At 38.1% G+C, this 19,251-nt stretch overlaps 1 protein-coding gene across 1 annotated transcript; it reads left to right on the plus strand.

Moving 5' to 3' along the window:
- Window positions 1-1,096: 1,096 nt before the first annotated feature.
- LOC122015038 (probable 1-acylglycerol-3-phosphate O-acyltransferase) lies at window positions 1,097-9,472 on the plus strand. Its single transcript, XM_042571676.1, has 9 exons — window positions 1,097-1,608; window positions 2,487-2,723; window positions 3,834-3,880; window positions 6,216-6,334; window positions 6,409-6,569; window positions 7,670-7,779; window positions 7,873-7,972; window positions 8,915-9,041; window positions 9,123-9,472. Exons 1-9 carry the CDS (start codon window positions 1,457-1,459, stop codon window positions 9,249-9,251), a joined length of 1,182 nt encoding a protein of 393 aa, XP_042427610.1. The 5' UTR covers window positions 1,097-1,456; the 3' UTR covers window positions 9,252-9,472.
- The last annotated feature ends 9,779 nt before the right edge of the window (window positions 9,473-19,251 follow it).

Genomic DNA, 19,251 nt, shown 5'->3' on the forward strand with positions numbered 1-19,251 from the left:
AACAAAGCAATGCTTTACCAGACGAAGCTCCAACGGATCTCAGAGACAATACATTGGCACCCAGCAAAAAGGAAAAACTACAGGTAATCTCAAATCAAAGCAAATCTATTACTTTTTTTTTATGCTTTCTTATATTTATTTGTATATATTCTTTTGTAATTACACAGGTGAGAAGACCACGTCAAGTTGGGGTGTGTATTCAAGGGAGCTCATACTCAATATCCTCTATAAATGTAAGTTGCTTTAATTCTTTGATACTAGTTTTAATAGTTGTATAAATTATCAAATCAGTTTTTCATGTTTTCTAATTAATTATTCTATCTTAACAATTATAGGTTAACCAGTCAATTAATATTCACAAACCTGCTTTTGTGAAAGACGGAACTAGCTTCACAACAATCTCGAGACTGAGATCTTACACAGATGCTCGATATAGAATGAGACCATCATTGTCTTCACCAGTAAATTCTGTCTTGAAGCCTAGCTCATCTCAAGGATCTATAAGCAAGATATAATTTTATTTTCATGTAATAGTCTTTTGGGTGTTTTATCGTGACTTTCAATGTTACTTATCCATGGTTTGATCATGTAGTGGTGCTATTATATGTATAGATAACCAGTCAATCTCATAATCAATTGGATGTGTATTTGGGATTGATGTGGTTTTTGTATGATGATTCTGATAACATTTTGAACATGCATATTATTTAAAATAATTCCAAGTTCAAATAGTGGATATAATTGAAAGAGATTCCGAATTGTATGGAATAGATTCTAAAAGTTTATTTAAACTGCTATAGATGGTATGGAATAGATTCTAAAAGTTTATTTAAAAATGCTATAGATGGTATGAAATACAATCATGGAATTGGATTTTAGATTAAGAAATTTGTGGCTTGTGCAAGTCACGTGCACATTTTCCGTCTAATTTAACCCCCAAAATAACGGAAGAACTGATTTGGTCAAAAAAACAATAACGTTTAGGACTAATTTAACCCTTTCAAAATGTTTGGGACTGAACCAGGCATTAAACATAACATTTAGGACTAAATCATGTCTTTTCCCGAAAGATTCAACGCCGCGATGTTTGAAGGCATCCGCCTACACACTTCGCGGAAGGCGATCGAGGTGCTCGCTCGAACATTTCTCCAGAACCTGGTAAACCTTTGACCAGAAAAAAAAAGGGAGTACCATGACGCGGGTCCACGTTTTGCTCCCGCCCGCCTACTCCTCGTCGTCTAAATCGCGGGCATCACACTAGTAAACATTGTATTTATAATCGCCGTATCGGTTTTATTTCGCCCATTTGATTTACTTGTAAAAGGGGAATCGGCGATCGCGCAAGAAGTCTTCCATCTATTCCAAAAGTTGAAATTCCTGCCTCGAGGAAGCGGCGTTCCAAGGAAGGAATTAAGGGCGCCATCGGACGAGCCGGGGCTCTGGGGCGGCAGCGAGAATGGACGAGGAGATCGGCAGAGCTGCTGCGGTGGAGTCTTCTTCGTCGACAGCGGCGTCAAAGAGGTGCGCGTGGAAGTCGAAGCTCAGCTGGATCCCGACCTCCACCGATCTCATCGTCGGCGCCGAGAAGCGTCTGTTGTCTCTCGTCAAGTGAGAATTCTACCCGTCTTCCTTTGTTTATTTTGGGGACGGAGGAGATCTTTGTCCCTGTCTCTATCCATTATCCATTCTGTATTTCTGTGGAGGGTGTGATTTTTTCGCTTGGCGTCCCTGTCTTCTTTGGACTAATTTGTTTGATAATTACTCACTTGCAATTTTGGAGGTAAATCAAATTTGAATCCTCACAGCTTCGTCTTCGTAACATAGGATGCAATCGCCTACGGAACTTTCTGCTGTGTTTGCTTTACGGAAGCAGGAGGTGAAAGAAAGCAAAAGAAATAAAATCATTACGTATTTACTTGGAATGAAATATAGAAGAGGAAACAAATTGGTTCCATTCAAGGGGAAATGGAATTTAAGCATCTAATAAACACAAATTAGTAACATAATTTCTTTCCTTTCAATTCTGTTTAAGTAAACGAATTCAAATAAAATAAATAATAAAATTCATTTAATCCACATAAAGCATCGGCATCAAGAATATATTGTCTGAAATTAAAATATTGCAATTGTTCAATCAGCAAGATACTATTCCTCATTTTAATACAGTCAGAGATTTCCATAAACAGAAATTGTTAAAGAGAAGTTCATTCAGATAGCCAAGCCTTGAGATAATAAGATTAAACTATTTAGATGTCTGATAGTAAGAAAGTAACATTACTATGATGTTGAATATGCTAGTAGTGTCCGCTGTAGGTTCAAATAACACTAGCAGACTTTATTTCATATTGGGTTTGACCAGAAGACCGGACATTATTTGCCTTCCTCTTATCAGAGAGAGAAGTTTATAGAGAGCCCCAACATTTGTGTCATGTCTTGTATAGATTGAGTAAACCTTTGTTTATTTCTAAACTCTTTGCCTTTTCCAGGACAAGTTATGTGCATGAGCAGGTCAATATCGGCCCTGGACCACCAGGTTCAAAAGTCAGATGGTTCAGATCTTCTAGTGATCAGCCAAGGTTTATTAATACAATAACATTTGATAGCAAAGAGGATGCTCCCACGCTTGTTATGGTGCATGGATATGCTGCTTCTCAAGGATTTTTCTTTAGAAACTTTGATGCACTTGCTGCTCATTTTCGAGTGATTGCCATCGATCAACTTGGGTAATCGAATTTAACTACATTATCTTTATGTTTCTTTCATTTCCTGCTTCAGCTATAGATATTTTTTAATTTACTCCCATGGACTAAATATATTTAATTTGATCTCATAGTTGTTTAAGCATTTTAAAAATATGTCTAAAATTCACAATATATTTATTAGCATTAGAATGTTTTCCTTATTTTGAGTGCCCATAAACATTCAAATAGCCAAGAGCTTATAGTTCATAACTAGATTCTACTTTTCTCACTTCAAGTGAATAACTCACCCCTTTGATCTTCTTGATGCTGTTAATCCTAACTCAACCACCATGATTACAAGCCCTCTCTGGCCATTTTATTCTTGGAATATGCTTTGGCTTGTGAATTTATGTGTTTGTAATTGACTATTTTTAATCTGTTACAAATTGCTTATAGTGTGCTGAACATTTCGTTTGCACCTATAACAGCATATGATGGCTGTTATTTTCCTCAAGAACTAGGTTAAAGTGAGAGATGAGATCAAATGAGTTTTATTGTGTTTTGGTATTTCCTTTTACTAGGATTTGACTTTAAAAAAAAAAATAACAAGTACACACATTTATACCTTGCTTCTTGATCTTTTGAAAATCTGATTTAAGTTTCAGAGTTACTTTTGTAGAGCTGGTGGCCATTTACTTCAAATATTATTATCTTGCCTTTGATAATTTATTACTTGAAGAAAAGGGCTACACAAGATACTGTTATCCAAGAGCAGAACCTGAATTACTAGCCATACTTCAATAACCTAATTTTCATATTAGTCACAATCATGTTAAAAGTATTTCCTGGAAATAGATCTCAAAGGCATACTTTTTTAGAGTCCTCAAAGTTCACTGTATTGGAGCTCACTATCACGATAAATATTCTTGTTGATAACTTGAATAGGTTCTTGAAGTTTTGTCTCAGGTGTACTGTGCCTTTACATTTTTCGCAATAGTAGTGTGTACCCTTAGAAATTTGCTGAATATCTATTTCCATGTTGCTAATTTTGTTCCATTATACTTTCTGTTTCTTAGATATTATAATGATCTGGAATTGATTGTTGTTTTTTATTTGTGTTTTTTTACTCATCTTTCTGTTCTTTCTTTCCAGTTGGGGTGCATCAAGTCGACCGGACTTTGATTGTAAAAGCACAGAAGGTTGGTGAAGGCCCCTTCCCTGTCAAAACTCAGTCTGTTTCGGATAAAAAAAACTGTTGTTGGGTTCTTCTTGGAGGAATAAATCATTGGAAGTTTATTTAAAGCTAACTTATGTCAGGATTTTTTTTCTTCTAGAAAAGAGATAATTACGGTAGAAGAAACTCCTACCATTGTCTAATATATATAGTTAATAGCGAGTTCACAACATGTACCTGGTAATGATGCCAGCATACAACTACCATGAAACTATCTAATACTGGACAAAAACAGCATAGGCTAACTAGAATAACTAGTGACAGTAACTAGGTACTTGACCTGGTTACTACTCAATCTAGCATCTAAGAAGTAACCATAAGAAGTACAGGTAGAGATGCAATATAAGCCATGACTACTGTAGACAGCTTTGCCTGAAAGAAACACACAAAACATTGAGTTCTATCCGGTCCTGCTTCAGTAAATATAAAGTAGCCTTCGTCTGGTGGTCATCTTTTTTTTCCTGTTAGTGTGTTTTTCGAGGTTGTGTGTATTGATCCATCCATAGACAGATGGGAATTCTCGACCATGCAATCTGAAAATTATATTGTTTCAATGTGTCCAAGTTGACCACATCCGTTCTTATGCCAAGGTAGTAGTAAACGTTTTTGCTGCCTTGCTCTCCTCTCCTTCAAACACTTAATCAACCTTTTTCATTGGGATATTGGGCTTCTACAAGACAGAATCAACCAGCCTTAGTAAATTAGATTTAGTATGAATCCTGTCCCTGTTCACTAGCCAACTGAAAATTTTGGCTTTCTTTTGAACAAAATTCCATGAATTTGTTAAAGCTGGTTAGGTTATGGGGCCGTAGATAAGAAAGTTAGTCATTGTTTTAACAGAAAAGATACGTTTTGTGCTGCATCGCCATAAAGCTGAACCTTGGACATCTTTTTGTATTTGATGCCTGTTGATATGAATATATAATCTGCTGAACTCTGCACTGTATCTATTGAACTGCCATATCTGTTGTATTAATATAGGTTAGTCACCTTGCAGTATCGTATTTCCTAACCATCTGTCCAGCCATAGGTTAGTTGACATCCCCAACTATTTCTTGATACCCAACAGAATCGGGTCCAATACTGTCCCACTAGCAATCTGAGACATTATATTAACTGCAGCAATTTAATGGCTTGAACATGTTTGCCTTCTATAACTTCACCTCAAAATTCGAAGTAAAAGCACTGATGGGATTGTTTACTCTAAATGGGTAACCTAGGCACATTCAAAAGAGTCATTTTATGGATCAAGATTATGAATCATCAGCTAAGAATATGTTTTCTTCAATCATCAGTAACTTCATTATTTTCCTCAGTTTGTCAGGAAATTCTTATAAACATGTTTCCATGTCGAATGCTGGTGAATAAACTTGACATAGGGACTGAAGAATGGTGTCTTTCTACTTAATTTTTTCTTTCACATGGAAAGATCTAATAGCACAATCATCCTGCAATTAAAGTAAACCAGTGATTAAAAAAATATTACCTAGTTACATGTTTATTAAATTTACTGGGGCCAAGCAATTGGAATTAAGAACTTTTGTTGTTTTTGATGATGCTGTACATGTTTTTCAAATTTCTTGCTTAGTGCTAAGGACTTGTAAAATGAGACCTCATTGTTCTTCTGCATCTCTAAAACTGCAGATAAACACTACAATCTTGTATTTTATTTTATTCCATTGGAATCCATTGCCATCACTCTAAATTTTCATCCAAGTTATAATTTCTCTTCTTATTTGTTATATGGTTTTACCCTCTTAATATAACATTGGGCCTGCCATTTTCTCTTGGAAGCGGGAAAGCTATGTACAGGTTTAGATTTGGTATTGAAAATCACATGAATCATTTCATGTCTTGGTTGTGATTTTTAATCATGTGAATCATTTGATTCTTGGTGTTGTTTTTTTTTTCCTCATGCTGTCTACATCATTGTTTTGCTTATGAATTGTGACACAGTCGGCTGGGTTGTCTCTTTTGCAAAATGCTTTATTGGTTTAACTTTCTGCTAAAAACTCTTTCAACATTCTTATGCCATATGAGCATGAAAGAAAAGATCATTCCAAATATTCTAACAGATGATATTTCATATATGTTCTGCATCTAATAACTAGTGTCAATATTGTCCCAACCTTGTTCATCTTTTCCTTCTTGGTCGTCTGTTTGCATTTGGTGCTGTACAAACTTGCATTTGGTAATATATTCAATATTTTTTTCTAGATAAATAAGTTTTAGTTGATTATAATATGATTTTCAAGATATTTTTATTTAAATAAGCCATCATCACTTCTTCAATTTTACAGAGACTGAAGCATGGTTCATTGATTCTTTTGAGGCATGGCGTAAAGCCAAAAATCTTGACAAGTTCATTTTGCTTGGACATTCTTTTGGAGGCTATGTTGCAGCAAAGTATGCTCTGAAGGTAATGCTTTACAGATTAACTACCTCCTATGTACTTTTGTAAAATGATTATTCATGCATATTTTTTTTTTCCAGCATCCTGAACATGTTCAACATCTGATTTTGGTTGGCCCTGCTGGCTTTTCATCAGAGTCGGAACATATGCCAGAGGAGCTGGCCAAATTTAGAGCTTCTTGGAAAGGGGCCTTTGTAAATCATCTTTGGGAATCCAATGTGACTCCTCAAAAGTTCATTAGGTAGAACTATTTTATTGGAAAATTTTATGTTCTTTTGCAAAAATATCCTTTGTTTGTCTTTCCATAAATATACCTCTTGCATGCTCGTTCCTTGTATTTTGTCTGCCTCTCTCTCTGTATATATGTTCTAGAAGCATTCTTTTTAGGTCAATGATTATTTATTATTTTTCCTCAGCGTTCCTTTAGATGTTATCCATGGATAAAATCACAAGTGTACTGACACATATTTGTGTTTCAAGTCTACTCACAACATAATGAGAGAATTTTTCAAGGGCAACTAAGGTCTGTATGTCCTTGTCAAACAGAGCAACAATATATATAAAATGCACAATATTAAATGAAAATCTATGGCCTTAGAAATCCAAAACAATCATGATAACATGGTTATCGAGCTCAACATGAGCTACAGGGCAATTCTACACTCCCTTCTAATGTTAATGGATCTTAACATTACTTACCTCCTTTTGATACATTAGACTGAACTGTCTATTGATAATATGTGCTTGATGGCTACTGTTGGTCAAATCTTCTACTTGTTCACTTGTTCATTAGAGCATCATATCATTTTAATTTTTCAATGTTCAATCATGCAGCAAACACACTTTTATATAGTACTTTATTCTTGTAATGTTCGGCCCAGGTTTGTTGTTACATGGTTCATCATTTTTTTATTCTTGTAATGTTTCCTTTGAATTACATCTTAGTATCAACCAATTTTATATGGCATCCTATTGTTCATGATACCAACTATTGTTGATCGTATTCACTTTTTTATGCATGAACTTGGATTGCTATCTGAATACTATAAAAGAGGTTGTTTTACCTTGATTACTATTTTAATTACTACCGCTAGAAATATGACTCATCTCATCCTAAGCAAATCCATCTTTCTTATTGATCTTCCTGATTAGTCACCATTGGGTTTCCTAAAATAACAACATTACATGTTATCCATCTAGATTTTAACACTACTATCACTTGTAGTTATGATTGCGGATTTTTTAACACTGTTGAGTTATTCAAAGTTATGTCCTGTAGTTAGTTAAATTATTACTGATGGTATGTATTTTAAGGGTCTTACATATCTACAATGTGTACAGAGGATTAGGTCCGTGGGGCCCAAATCTGGTCCAAAGATATACAAGTGCTAGATTTGGCTCATATTCGGCTGGCGAGGAATTAACCAAGGAGGAATCCAAATTGTTGACTGGTATGTAGACAGTTATTCAATCAAAAAGGTTTTACAAATTGATCCTTTGCTTGCATTATTCTCGGTTGGAATTATTTTTGTTTGCTTTTGAAGATTATGTGTACCATACTTTAGCTGCTAAGGCAAGTGGAGAATTGTGTTTAAAGTATATATTTTCCTTTGGAGCATTTGCTAGGAAGCCTCTTCTTGAAAGGTCAGTATTGAATTATTTACTCCTTTTTCCAATTTTGATAAACTTGTAAGTCAACCATTCTCTAACTTCTCAACCGCCCGAAGCTTTTGAGTATGGTTTTAAAATTAATCCAATAGCTGCCAGAACAGCAATAGTGGGGTTGATAATGTTATTGTTAAAGTTATACCTTCATTCTATTTGAGATGGGTAAAATTTGACTCCTTTTGTATTTATTTTGTTTTGTTTTGTTTTGTTTTTTCATTTTAATCATTCTTTGGTGCTCGTGCTTCCATCTAAAAGTATTGACCAAGATAATTCTATTCTGCCGAAGTTGCAGGCCTTTTCTGCATCAGTTACTATAACATAATTGTAGTTATTTACATGAAAACATGCCAAGATGTTCCAAAAATACCCACCATGAATAACGATATTGCATCCATCTACATCTTTCAAATGCACAATACTGCAGAGCAAAACAAACTAAGATGTTGATTTGAAAAAAATTGAAGCAAATAGTGTTTGCATGTTGGCCTATCTCCTCCATTCCTGGTGAATTCAAATTATGTGGATCCGCTGAAAAATAAAGAATTTTTTGGTCACAAAATGCAAATCAGGTTCTTCTGCTCTGTAGACTTCAGTCATCTTTCCATTTGGTATGGTTGTTTTACCTATCAGAGTAGAATATTTCACTAATAACCCTTTTTATTTTTTATTTTCTGTCATATGTTGATGTATTTTCATAAATAGGTGCCTCACAAACTGAGATAAACTAAATTAGCTTTGGTAAAGGACCTAATTGAATGAGAAGCTAATGGGTGGTAGAAGGGTAGAAGTGAATGTGTTTTTCACCCAGGTTTTCGAATCAACATGTACCTTCATAACTTTGATTCTCCTTATAAACAAGTGTTGAAATAAAAGATAAGACTGTTGCATGTTTGAGGAATGCGTCATTGTTGAATGCAGTGCCTCCGATTGGAAAGTTCCTACCACCACCTTCATTTATGGCTATCAAGATTGGATGGACTATCAAGGTGCACAACAAGTTCGAGAAGGCATGAAAGTGCCTTGTGAAATCATAAGGGCTCCTCAGGTATTTATCTCTCATTCTTCCACACACAGGCACTTTTCATCTTGCAACTTTTTTTTTAAAATGGTGGTTAATGTAATGCAGGCGGGACATTTCGTATTCATCGACAATCCTTCTGGATTTCATTCGGCAGTTGTCTATGCTTGTCGGAAAATTCTTTCCCCGGGTCATGGAGATGCCATGCGTTTTCCTTATGACTTGTCGTCTGCATAGCTTGAAATGCACGTCTTACAGTGTGCAAGACATGCACAAGGAATTGCGCAGTCAGAAAAAGGTGAATCGCATTCTTGGTGGCATATTTAAAGTGTTGTAAACTAGTAATACCTCATCTTCTGTATCTATTCATCCGACTATTAGAAATGGTTAATGTAGCAAACCAAGAGGCCGTTAAGTTGGATTATTTGTCTAATAAATTGCTTTGGTGTGGGTAGAAATTAAGAAGAGGAAAAAATTAGTCATATTATTGATTCAAAAACATAAGGTTAGAAATATAGAGTATAAAGCCTCACGTTAAGAAACTCTAAATAGAAAAAGGAAAAAGATTAAATTAACCTAAAATGTATAAACAAATAAATATATATAATCTAATATCCTCTTCAAACTCATGATGTTTCAGTTAGAATCATTAAGATTTTGTCGGACAAAAAATGAAGACATGAAGTGGAATACGTTTTGATAAATATATCAGTAATATGTAGTTTTAAAGGAATGAAAGGTAATGTGATGGTATTAATCTGAAGATGATGACGAGTAATGTGACAATCAATTTTAATATGTTTCCTCCGCTAATAAAAACTTAAATTGTGGAGTTGGTTAATGAAGAGAGATGCCTATATCCGCAAGCAACCAATGCAACTAAACTATCTCACAAGTAGTTGAGGTCATAGTACGGTATTCAGCTTCTGTGGAAGATTTTCTTACTCTTCTAAGAAATGAGAGAATCACCAAGAAAAATGCAGAAGTCAGTGGTAGATTTGCGATCCGTATGATTACCAGTCCAATCAGCATCAGAGTTTGCATGCAAGTCCAGAGATGAAGTAGAAGGAAATAAAAGACTTTGAAATTAAGTATCTGAAGATACCTGAGAATATGAAGAATAATAACCCAATGAATTATAGTTGATGCAACGATAAATTGACTAACCACATGAATAACATACGCAATATGTAGACAAGTTACGGTTGTAGGACCGTTGGGCCGGCTAGAAGGGTTGGTAAAATAACCTGTCAATTAAAAACAGACAACCCTTTCTCGAACGATTAAGCTAACACTTGTAAAATGAATTAAGCAGATAAATAAAAGCATAAAAGAAAAGACGAGGCACCAGATGTTTACTTGGTTACAACCGATGTGGTTGTTAATCCAAGGAAGATTAAGCTCAAAAACTCCTTCAGGCGAAGAAGTCTCTTACAGCGTTTAGGCACAGAAAACAGAAGCTTAACTACAACTAAAGCATACAAGTGTTTGGAAATAGAATGATCGTGATTGTTGAAAAGCTTCTGGACCAAGACTATATTTATAGCCTTGGTCGGGGTGCCTAGAAGGGTTCCGGGCGCCCTGGGGGGATAAAATTTATCCCCCAACGGTTGGATCGAGTTAAAGCTCGATCCTATGAAAAAGTCACTTCCGGGCGCCAGGAAGGGTTCCGGGCGCCCCGGACAGTTCCGGGCGCCCCGGAGCCAAAAGTCAACCCAATTGACTTTTGGTCCGTGCTCTCTTCTCCGGTTCAGCTCGTCTCTGGTCCGGGTCTTTCTGCTCCGGCTCCGCTTGCTTGGGTGATCTCTGACATCCGGAATAGGGCTCACCCGAACCCATCTTCCGGTCTTCTCGAGCGTGCTTCCCTCCGGCTTCTCGTCCCTCGGAATTGCCGCGTGTCCCTTCTCGTCCACCAGCGTACTCATCCGCAGACTTCGTCCCTCGGTCGCACCCCGTGCCGACCTTCGCGCTAGCTGCGTCTCTTGCTCCCCGAGCAATCTTCCGCTCCGGCTTTCGTACCTCGGAACCACCGCGCGCACTTCCTTCTCGTCCGCCGGTGTACTCTTCCGCAGCACCTCGTCCCTCGGACGCACAGCGTGCCGTCCTTCTCGCTAGCTGCGTCTTCCGCTCGAGTACCTGTGTTCCTAAGCTCCTGCACACTTAGACACAAGGTTAAATACACACAGGACCTAACTTAACTTGTTGATCACACCAAAACAACCTTGGGGTTCCAACAATCTCCCCCTTTTTGGTGTGATCAACCCAAGTTAAGCTAGGGAAAAAATAGACATAAAACATAAACTAACTTATATTGCAATTAAGTGCAATAAGATAGAAAAAATTAAATTTCAACAGAAAATTTTAATTTTCAATTTTCTCTACCTCCCCCTAGACTTATACTTCTTCTTCTCCCCCTTTGATCACAATAAAATGGGGTTTAAAATTCTAAGGGTTTAAAGACTTAGAAAATTTTGAAAAGTTATCTGTTAAAATATTTCTAAGTCAACAATAGCTTTTTGAAAAGTTTCTAAGTTAAAAAAAACTTTCTAAGCCCAAAAGACTTTTATGCAAGAAAATTTAAACATTTTTAAAAAAATTCTATGCATTTATTTATTTATTTATTTAGTTCTTAATTCTATTTATCAGAAAGTTTTAAATTTTCATTTTAACTTATCATAATTTCTTAAATCAATCTTTTTTAGATTTAATGCCACAAAGATTATACATGCAGAAATTTGTATCATGTTAATTTCTATTATTTTTTGAATTTCAATTTCACAGAAATATTCAAATGGCATAGATTTTAACTTGATAAAATTTTTTGACAATATAAAAAATTCTTTCGACAATGTGCAAAATTCGTTTGAAGGAATATTTTATAACTTGCAAGAATTTTTTAACAATAAGAGTTTGCAGGAATCTATTAATAATAGATTTCTTAATCTGAAAATTTTGTTTGATGAATCAATTTCTAATTCACAAAACATTTTCAGTAAAGTAATTTGTAATTCAAAATTTTTAGATCCGGAAAAAGTTTTCGATAATATTTCTAAGTTGCATAATTCTTTCGTAAAAATATTTTGTAATTTGCAACAATTATTCGACCGAAGATTTTCTAATCCGAAAAGTTCTTTCGATAATTCAAATTTTGGTTCGCAAAAATCTTCAGGTAATTTGATTAATTAAATCAGTTGTTCAGAGGGTAGAGGTCATACCTTACTTACCTCGTCGGTCGTTGGTTCTCCCCCTTTATCGATCTCGGGATGTACTTCGGCTGTTGGGGTTGTCTTGGTAATTTCTTCCATCTCGGATTCTTCTGATGACGGCTCGATGTCTATTGAGGAGACAACTTCAACCGGTTCTTCGTAGAGCATTAAGAACTTTTCCCAAAGTTCTTTCGCGCTTTTGTACTCTCCGACTCTGTCGAAATCTTTAGTTGGTATTGCGCTTAGAATGTGAAACTCTGCCCGAGCATTCGCCATGGACTCTTCACGTTGCTTCTCGTTCCAGAGGCGTATGCCGATTTTCTCTCCGTTCGTGTCTTTCGGTGCTTCATAACCTGTTTTCATTATTAGAGAAATACCAATATCAGAGTTAAGAAATACCTTCATTTGTTGCTTCCATGAAGAAAGCTCCCCCTCGAATGCTGGTGGGTAATCGCTAGCTCTGGTCATTGTTGCTTCAGATGGCGGTTAGTCCTTCTAAGGCGTCTCGGCTCTGATACCATTTGTAGGACCGTTGGGCCGACTAGAAGGGTTGGTAAAATAACCTGTCAATTAAAAACAGACAACCCTTCCTCGAACGATTAAGCTAACACTTGTAAAATGAATTAAGCAGATAAATAAAAGCATAAAAGAAAAGACGAGGCACCAGATGTTTACTTGGTTACAACCGATGTGGTTGTTAATCCAAGGAAGATTAAGCTCAAAAACTCCTTCATGCGGAGAAGCCTCTTACAACGTTTAGGCACAGAAAACAGAAGCTTAACTACAACTAAAGCATACAAGTGTTTGGAAATAGAATGATCGTGATTGTTGAAAAGCTTCTGGACCAAGGCTATATTTATAGTCTTGGTCGGGGCGCCTGGAAGGGTTCTGGGCGCCCTAGGGGGGATAAAATTTATCCCCCAACGGTTGGATCGAGTCAAAGCTCGATCCTGTGAAAAAGTCACTTCCGGGTTGGATCGAGTCAAAGCTCGATCCTGTGAAAAAGTCACTTCTGGGCGCCCGGAGCCAAAAGTCAACCCAATTGACTTTTGGTCCGTGCTCTCTTCTCCGGTTCAGCTCGCCTCTGGTCCGGGTCTTTCTGCTCCGGCTCCGCTTGCTTGGGTGATCTCTGACATCGGAATAGGGCTCACCCGAACCCATCTTCCGGTCTTCTCGAGCGTGCTTCCCTCCGGCTTCTCGTCCCTCGGAATTGTCGCGTGTCCCTTCTCGTCCACCAGCGTACTCATCCGCAGACTTCGTCCCTCGGTCGCACGCACCCTGTGCCGACCTTCGCGCTAGCTGCATCTCTTGCTCCCCGAGCAATCTTCCGCTCCAGCTTTCATACCTCGGAACCACCGCGCGCACTTCCTTCTAGTCCGCCGGTGTACTCTTCCGCAGCACCTCATCCCTTGGACGCACAGCGTGCCGTCCTTCTCGCTAGCTGCGTCTTCCGCTCGAGTACCTGTGTTTCTAAGCTCCTGCACACTTAGACACAAGGTTAAATACACACAGGACCTAACTTAACTTGTTGATCACACCAAAACAACCTTGGGGTTCCAACAACGGTGAGATAAACCAAGCTTTTAACAATAGTTCGGTACAAACTAGGATCTGCAAAGGTGAAACATTAGACGAAGAATATCAAGCATTAGTCTCAATAGGAGTATCAATTATTCTATTATGAATAAGACGAGCACACTCAAACAGATCAGATATATACTTTGATTGGGATAAAAGATAACCTTTTGGGAGAATAGGCGACCTCAATGCTCAGAAAGTAGCGTAGTACACCCAAGTCTTTCATAGTAAAATAATGAGTCAACTCAGAGTTTAAGGAAGCAATTTCATCCGAATCATCACTGGTAATAATTATGTCATTAACTTATAATAATAAAAGAATATGACCTGCATTCATACATCTGACAAACAATGTTGAATTATGATTACTAAGATGAAAACCAAGCGAATTAATCATTGTAGAAAACTTCTCATACCAAGCATCAGGTGCTTGTTTAAGACTATAAAGTGCTTTACGAAGCTTGCAAACTTCATTGGGTTGGTGTGAAATACTAGAAGGAGGTGTCATATAAATTGCTTCATGAAGATTACATTTAGAACTGCATTCTTGACATCCATATTAGATATTCTCTATCGACAAATAGAAGCAAGAACAATAAGAGTACAAACAGTCGTCATTTTTACAACATGAGCAAATATTTCCTCATAATTCATGTCATACTCCTAAGAATAACCTTTAGCAACAAAACGTGCTTCAGATTTAATTTTGATCTTATATACCCAATGAGAACCAATAGTGTATTTTTCTGGTAGCAATGATACCAAATCCTATGTATGAGTTTGATGTAGAGCAATTAGTATTGGGGGATCTTGTGTGGCCGATTAGAAGGGAGGTTGGATAGACGACACCCCCAACTTGATTGCTTCCTATGTATTCGTTAGTTGCGCAGCGGAATAATATAAGAACAAATACAAATACAAATATAAACAAGAAAGCTAATCTAAAGACAATAAGGAAATGCAATCCACTAACACGTTTGTTTACGTGATTCAGAGATAACTTACTCCTACTCCATGGTTGTCCGTAAGGTGGATGATCCTGTGATCCTTCGGTAGATCAAGCCCCGAAACTCCAACTAGCACGAACTCCTTCTTGGTGGAGTAAACCTCGCACAACCTTAATCAATACAACGCACACCAATCACAACTTCAAGGTAGACTACTAATAGTGGTTAACGACCTCTATTTCGTCAACCTTAATCAAACTTCCAAGCCTTGGTTATATAGGCCACAGGTTGGAAAACTCCGCCTACTCGTCGACTGGTGAAAGTGTCAGTCGACTGCCCTCTGTGGAGATTCGACCATTACAACCCAACGGCTCGATACCAGTCGATTGGTGAAATTACTGCTCCACACTGGCCGAGAGAACAGAGGTATTCTGTCGACTGCCCAGTCGATTGTACTAGTCAACTGCCCAGTCGATTGTACTAGTCGACTGCCCAGTCGATTGTACTAGTCGATTGCTATTTCCATCAGTCGACTGGTACCCCGTCTCTTAGCACTTGGACCCTCACCCTTACGACTCACTTGACGCTTCTTTGCAGTCTTGACCTCTTGCCTTTAAGCCTACTTCCTTTGGTTCTCGTCCCTCGGATGCACCCAAGCTCATGACTCGTCCCAATACCATCCTTCGCGTATGCCTTGAAGTTGCTTCCCTTGGTCCTTGTCCTTGCTGCATTGTCCACGATCCCTTATATGCTCCATCCTTCACCGGACCCGAAACCATCAACCTGAGTCATATGTATATCCTACAAAACTGCACAACTCAAATATACATATCAAATGCACGGGTGAACTTAACTTAAATCCATTGTCCAAATACCAAAACACATAGTCGCATGGACCATTAAGATTGCTCCAACAATCCCCCTCTTTTTGATGTTTGACAATATGTTTAAGTTAGGAAAAACATAATAGCAAAACAATATACTAAAAACAATGGACTTACGTTGCCAAGGGTACACACTTGGACTTATACCGCCGAATGGACTTACGTTGCTAAAGTTACACACTTAGACTTACCGCCGAATGGACTTATGTTGCCAAGGATACACACTTGGAATTACATCACCGAATGAACTTACGTTGCTAAGGCTACACACTTGGACTTATACCGCCGAATGGACTTACGTTGCCAAGGCTACACACTTGAACTTACACTACTGAAACAAAAATGCAAACATGCATGAAACCTATCCCAAGGCTCCCCCTACACCTATGCTCCCCATTGAGTTAGGAATTTCGTGCAAAGACATTTAAGGTTTTCCCAACTAAACCTTACTTCTCCCTCTTTACCTAATATCAAAAAACTCCAACAATATCTCAATTGTCGGAAATTTGATCACCAAACTGACTCTAAACTCATATATTTATCCCCCATGGATCCCATACATCTAAACGAGTTGACCCAGTCAAAATCTAGTGCTGAAAATAATTTCAGACTAGTATTAGTCGACTGCCAAAATCATCAGTCGATTGCTCTTATTGAAACAAACCTACAAAACCATTCTGTGCTCGATAAACACTGTCATCAGTCGACTGGTAACTGTACCAGTCGATTGACACACTTTTCCAGCCCATTTCAACATTTCTAACCCAATTTCATAAATGCACCAGAAGTTCCATAGACATCCAAAAATCTCCAAATTTTATGGAGATGTCTGTTTTACTTATGTCTACTTGGGAAAAAAATACATTCAAAAATTTATCTATCACCAATCTCAAGATTGACACAAAATCCAAAACTAACTAAATGGTTCAATTGAACCTTGACCTAAAGTACTAGTTTTGGCTTCCTCTTGATGTATTTGCCCATACTAAACCACAATGCATCCCTATCATTGGTTTATATGACATCTATATATCCAAAACCAATTATCATGTAATATGACCCCGAATGTCATATTTCTTGCATGAAACACATCTCCAATTGTACAAATTTCCTAAGGTTGAGACTCAAATCCGTCTCCAAACCTCTTTGCACATTCCATGACCCAATCTAGACTCCCAAGTAAAATCCACTTGAGATCTATTGGCCATGAGTCCCAATTTGACTCTTTGAGCTCCCCCTAAAGCTCTTAGCCTTAGCCACCTCCTTAGGTGACTCATCCACAATTGCTAGGCCACATCGGTGCACCTCCAGTGACACTTAGCCTACAAACCTAACCTTTTTAACCTTGGACACCTTGCCCTTAGTTAATTTCTTTTTACCATTAAATGACTTTCCCTTGCCATTTATTGACTTCTCTTTGCTATAATCATATGCAACCCTAGCATAAGATTTTCTCTTAGCCTTGGAGACACTAGATCGGTATCCCAAACCCGATCTATCATTGTTGGGTCTTTGGCTACCCAACACCATACTTAACCCTCTAGATCCACTGTGAATCTAAGATCCACTGTGAATCTAGTTAGAGTTTTCTCCAAACTATCAAGCTTTGCCTTCAAAGCTTGATTTTCCCTTTCTACGTTCCTAAACCTAGAGTCAACATGTCCACCATGGACATTCCTAGACCTACCCTTCCTAGGCATGGGCCTCCCTTTCTTGGGATTTTTGCCTAAGTTCACTTTAGGTCTACCATTTCTAAAGTTATCATGAATGAGTCTCCTAGGGTTATGATCTACATTGACCCTATTTCTATCATGATATCTAAAGCCAAAATTTTGCATGGGTAAATAATGAAAATTGAAAATTATTCCTAGCATATATGGGAGTATAAGAATTTAAATTTGAATTACACTTTAAATTGGGGTATACCTCTCTTACCCTTGAAACTCCCCCTCGACTCGAGCTCCTCTTCTTCTTTTCCCATTTCTTCAAATGCTCCAACTTCTTGAGCTCTCCCTTATTGGGGCACTTGGTGTGGTAGTGACCCTTCTCTCTACACGTGAAATACACAATGCGCATTTTCCTTCTTTGAGCTTCTTCATTCCTACAACCCTTATTAGTATTCAAATTAACTTGAATGAGTTTAGGAGTTACTTTCTTGAGCAAGGGACATCTACTCTGGTAATGTCTCTTCTCATTGCAACCGAAGCACACAATGTGATCCTTTGACTTGTCTTCGGTAGAGATGCTCACTAGGTTAACTACTTCCAAGACCTTTTCTTCATCCGTCTTGGCTTCTTCTTCAACCTTTGAGGATGTTTCCTCATCCACACTTGCGGATGACATTTCTTCATCCTTCTCCTCCTCAGAAGTTGAACACATGTCATCTTCCGGTTGCTCCTCTTTTTGAGCAACTTCATTCCTTTCTTCGGATTTCTCCTCTTCGTGTGTAGGTATAAGTTCTTCACCTAAAACCATCTTTACCTTGCTCCACAACTCGTGGGCGTTCTTGTATTCACCTACACGACTTATCACGTTAGAAGATAAAATATCTACCAAAATTGATATTACCTTTGAGTTTGCCTCCGATCGTGAGGTTTGTTCTTCCGTCCAATGTCATGGTCGGAGTCTCTTCCCTTTCTTGTCTCTTGGAACTTCGAATGACTCCTTGATTACCATCATTGTGTCCCAAATTCGTGTCGAAGAAGACTTCCATCTTTATTATCCAAAATGTGATGTCCCCTAGGCTTCCTCCTTCAAACTTTGGAAGTGCTATCAAGTTGGCCATCTTTTGCTTCCTTGGCAGTTAGTCCAATGGAGAGAAACCTTGCTCTGATACTACTTCTTGGGGGATCTTGTGTGGTCGTCTAGAAGGGGGGTTGGATAGACGGCACCCCCAACTCGATTGTTTCCTACGTATTCGTTAGTTACGCAGCGGAATAATACAAGAACAAATACAAATACGAATACAAATATAAACAAGAAAGCTAATCTAAAAATAATAAGGAAATGTAAACCGCTAACACATTTGTTTACGTGGTTTGGAGATAACTTGCTCCTGCTGCTCCACGACTATTTTTAAAGTGGATGATCTGTGTGATCCTTCGATGGATCAAGTCCCGGAACTCCGGCTAGCACAAACTCCTTCTCGGTGGAGTAAACCTCGCAAAACCTTGATCAATACACTGCACACCAATCACAGCTTCAAGGTAAACTACTAATAGGGGTTTGTTGGTGCAATCGACCTATGCTTGATCGGTATGTTCATGGTTTTGATGTGTGTATCAAAGAGTTTAAGTTAGGCTTTCATATGTGTTTGATATGTGTGTTTGGGTCTTGCAGGACTTAGTGAAACACACATGAGAAGCTTGGTGTAGCAAGCTTGGGAAGCTCATCCTAAGGCTCAGATCCTTGAGTCGGTGAAGGATGGTGTGGAAGACATCCGAGGGACCGTCGGACGAGGAGCAACGGAGTGGAGCCGAGGAAAGCGGACTTCAAGGCAACGTGAAGGATGTCACGGAGAGGAGCCGCGGGCTCGGGTGCATCTGAGGGACGAAGGTCGAGGAAGAGGACTTCAAGGGCGACTCCGGAAAGGATGAGTGTGAGCGTGTAACAAGGTGCAGTC

The sequence above is a fragment of the Zingiber officinale genome, chromosome 8B (assembly GCF_018446385.1).
Source record: "Zingiber officinale cultivar Zhangliang chromosome 8B, Zo_v1.1, whole genome shotgun sequence".
Lineage (NCBI taxonomy): Eukaryota > Viridiplantae > Streptophyta > Magnoliopsida > Zingiberales > Zingiberaceae > Zingiber > Zingiber officinale.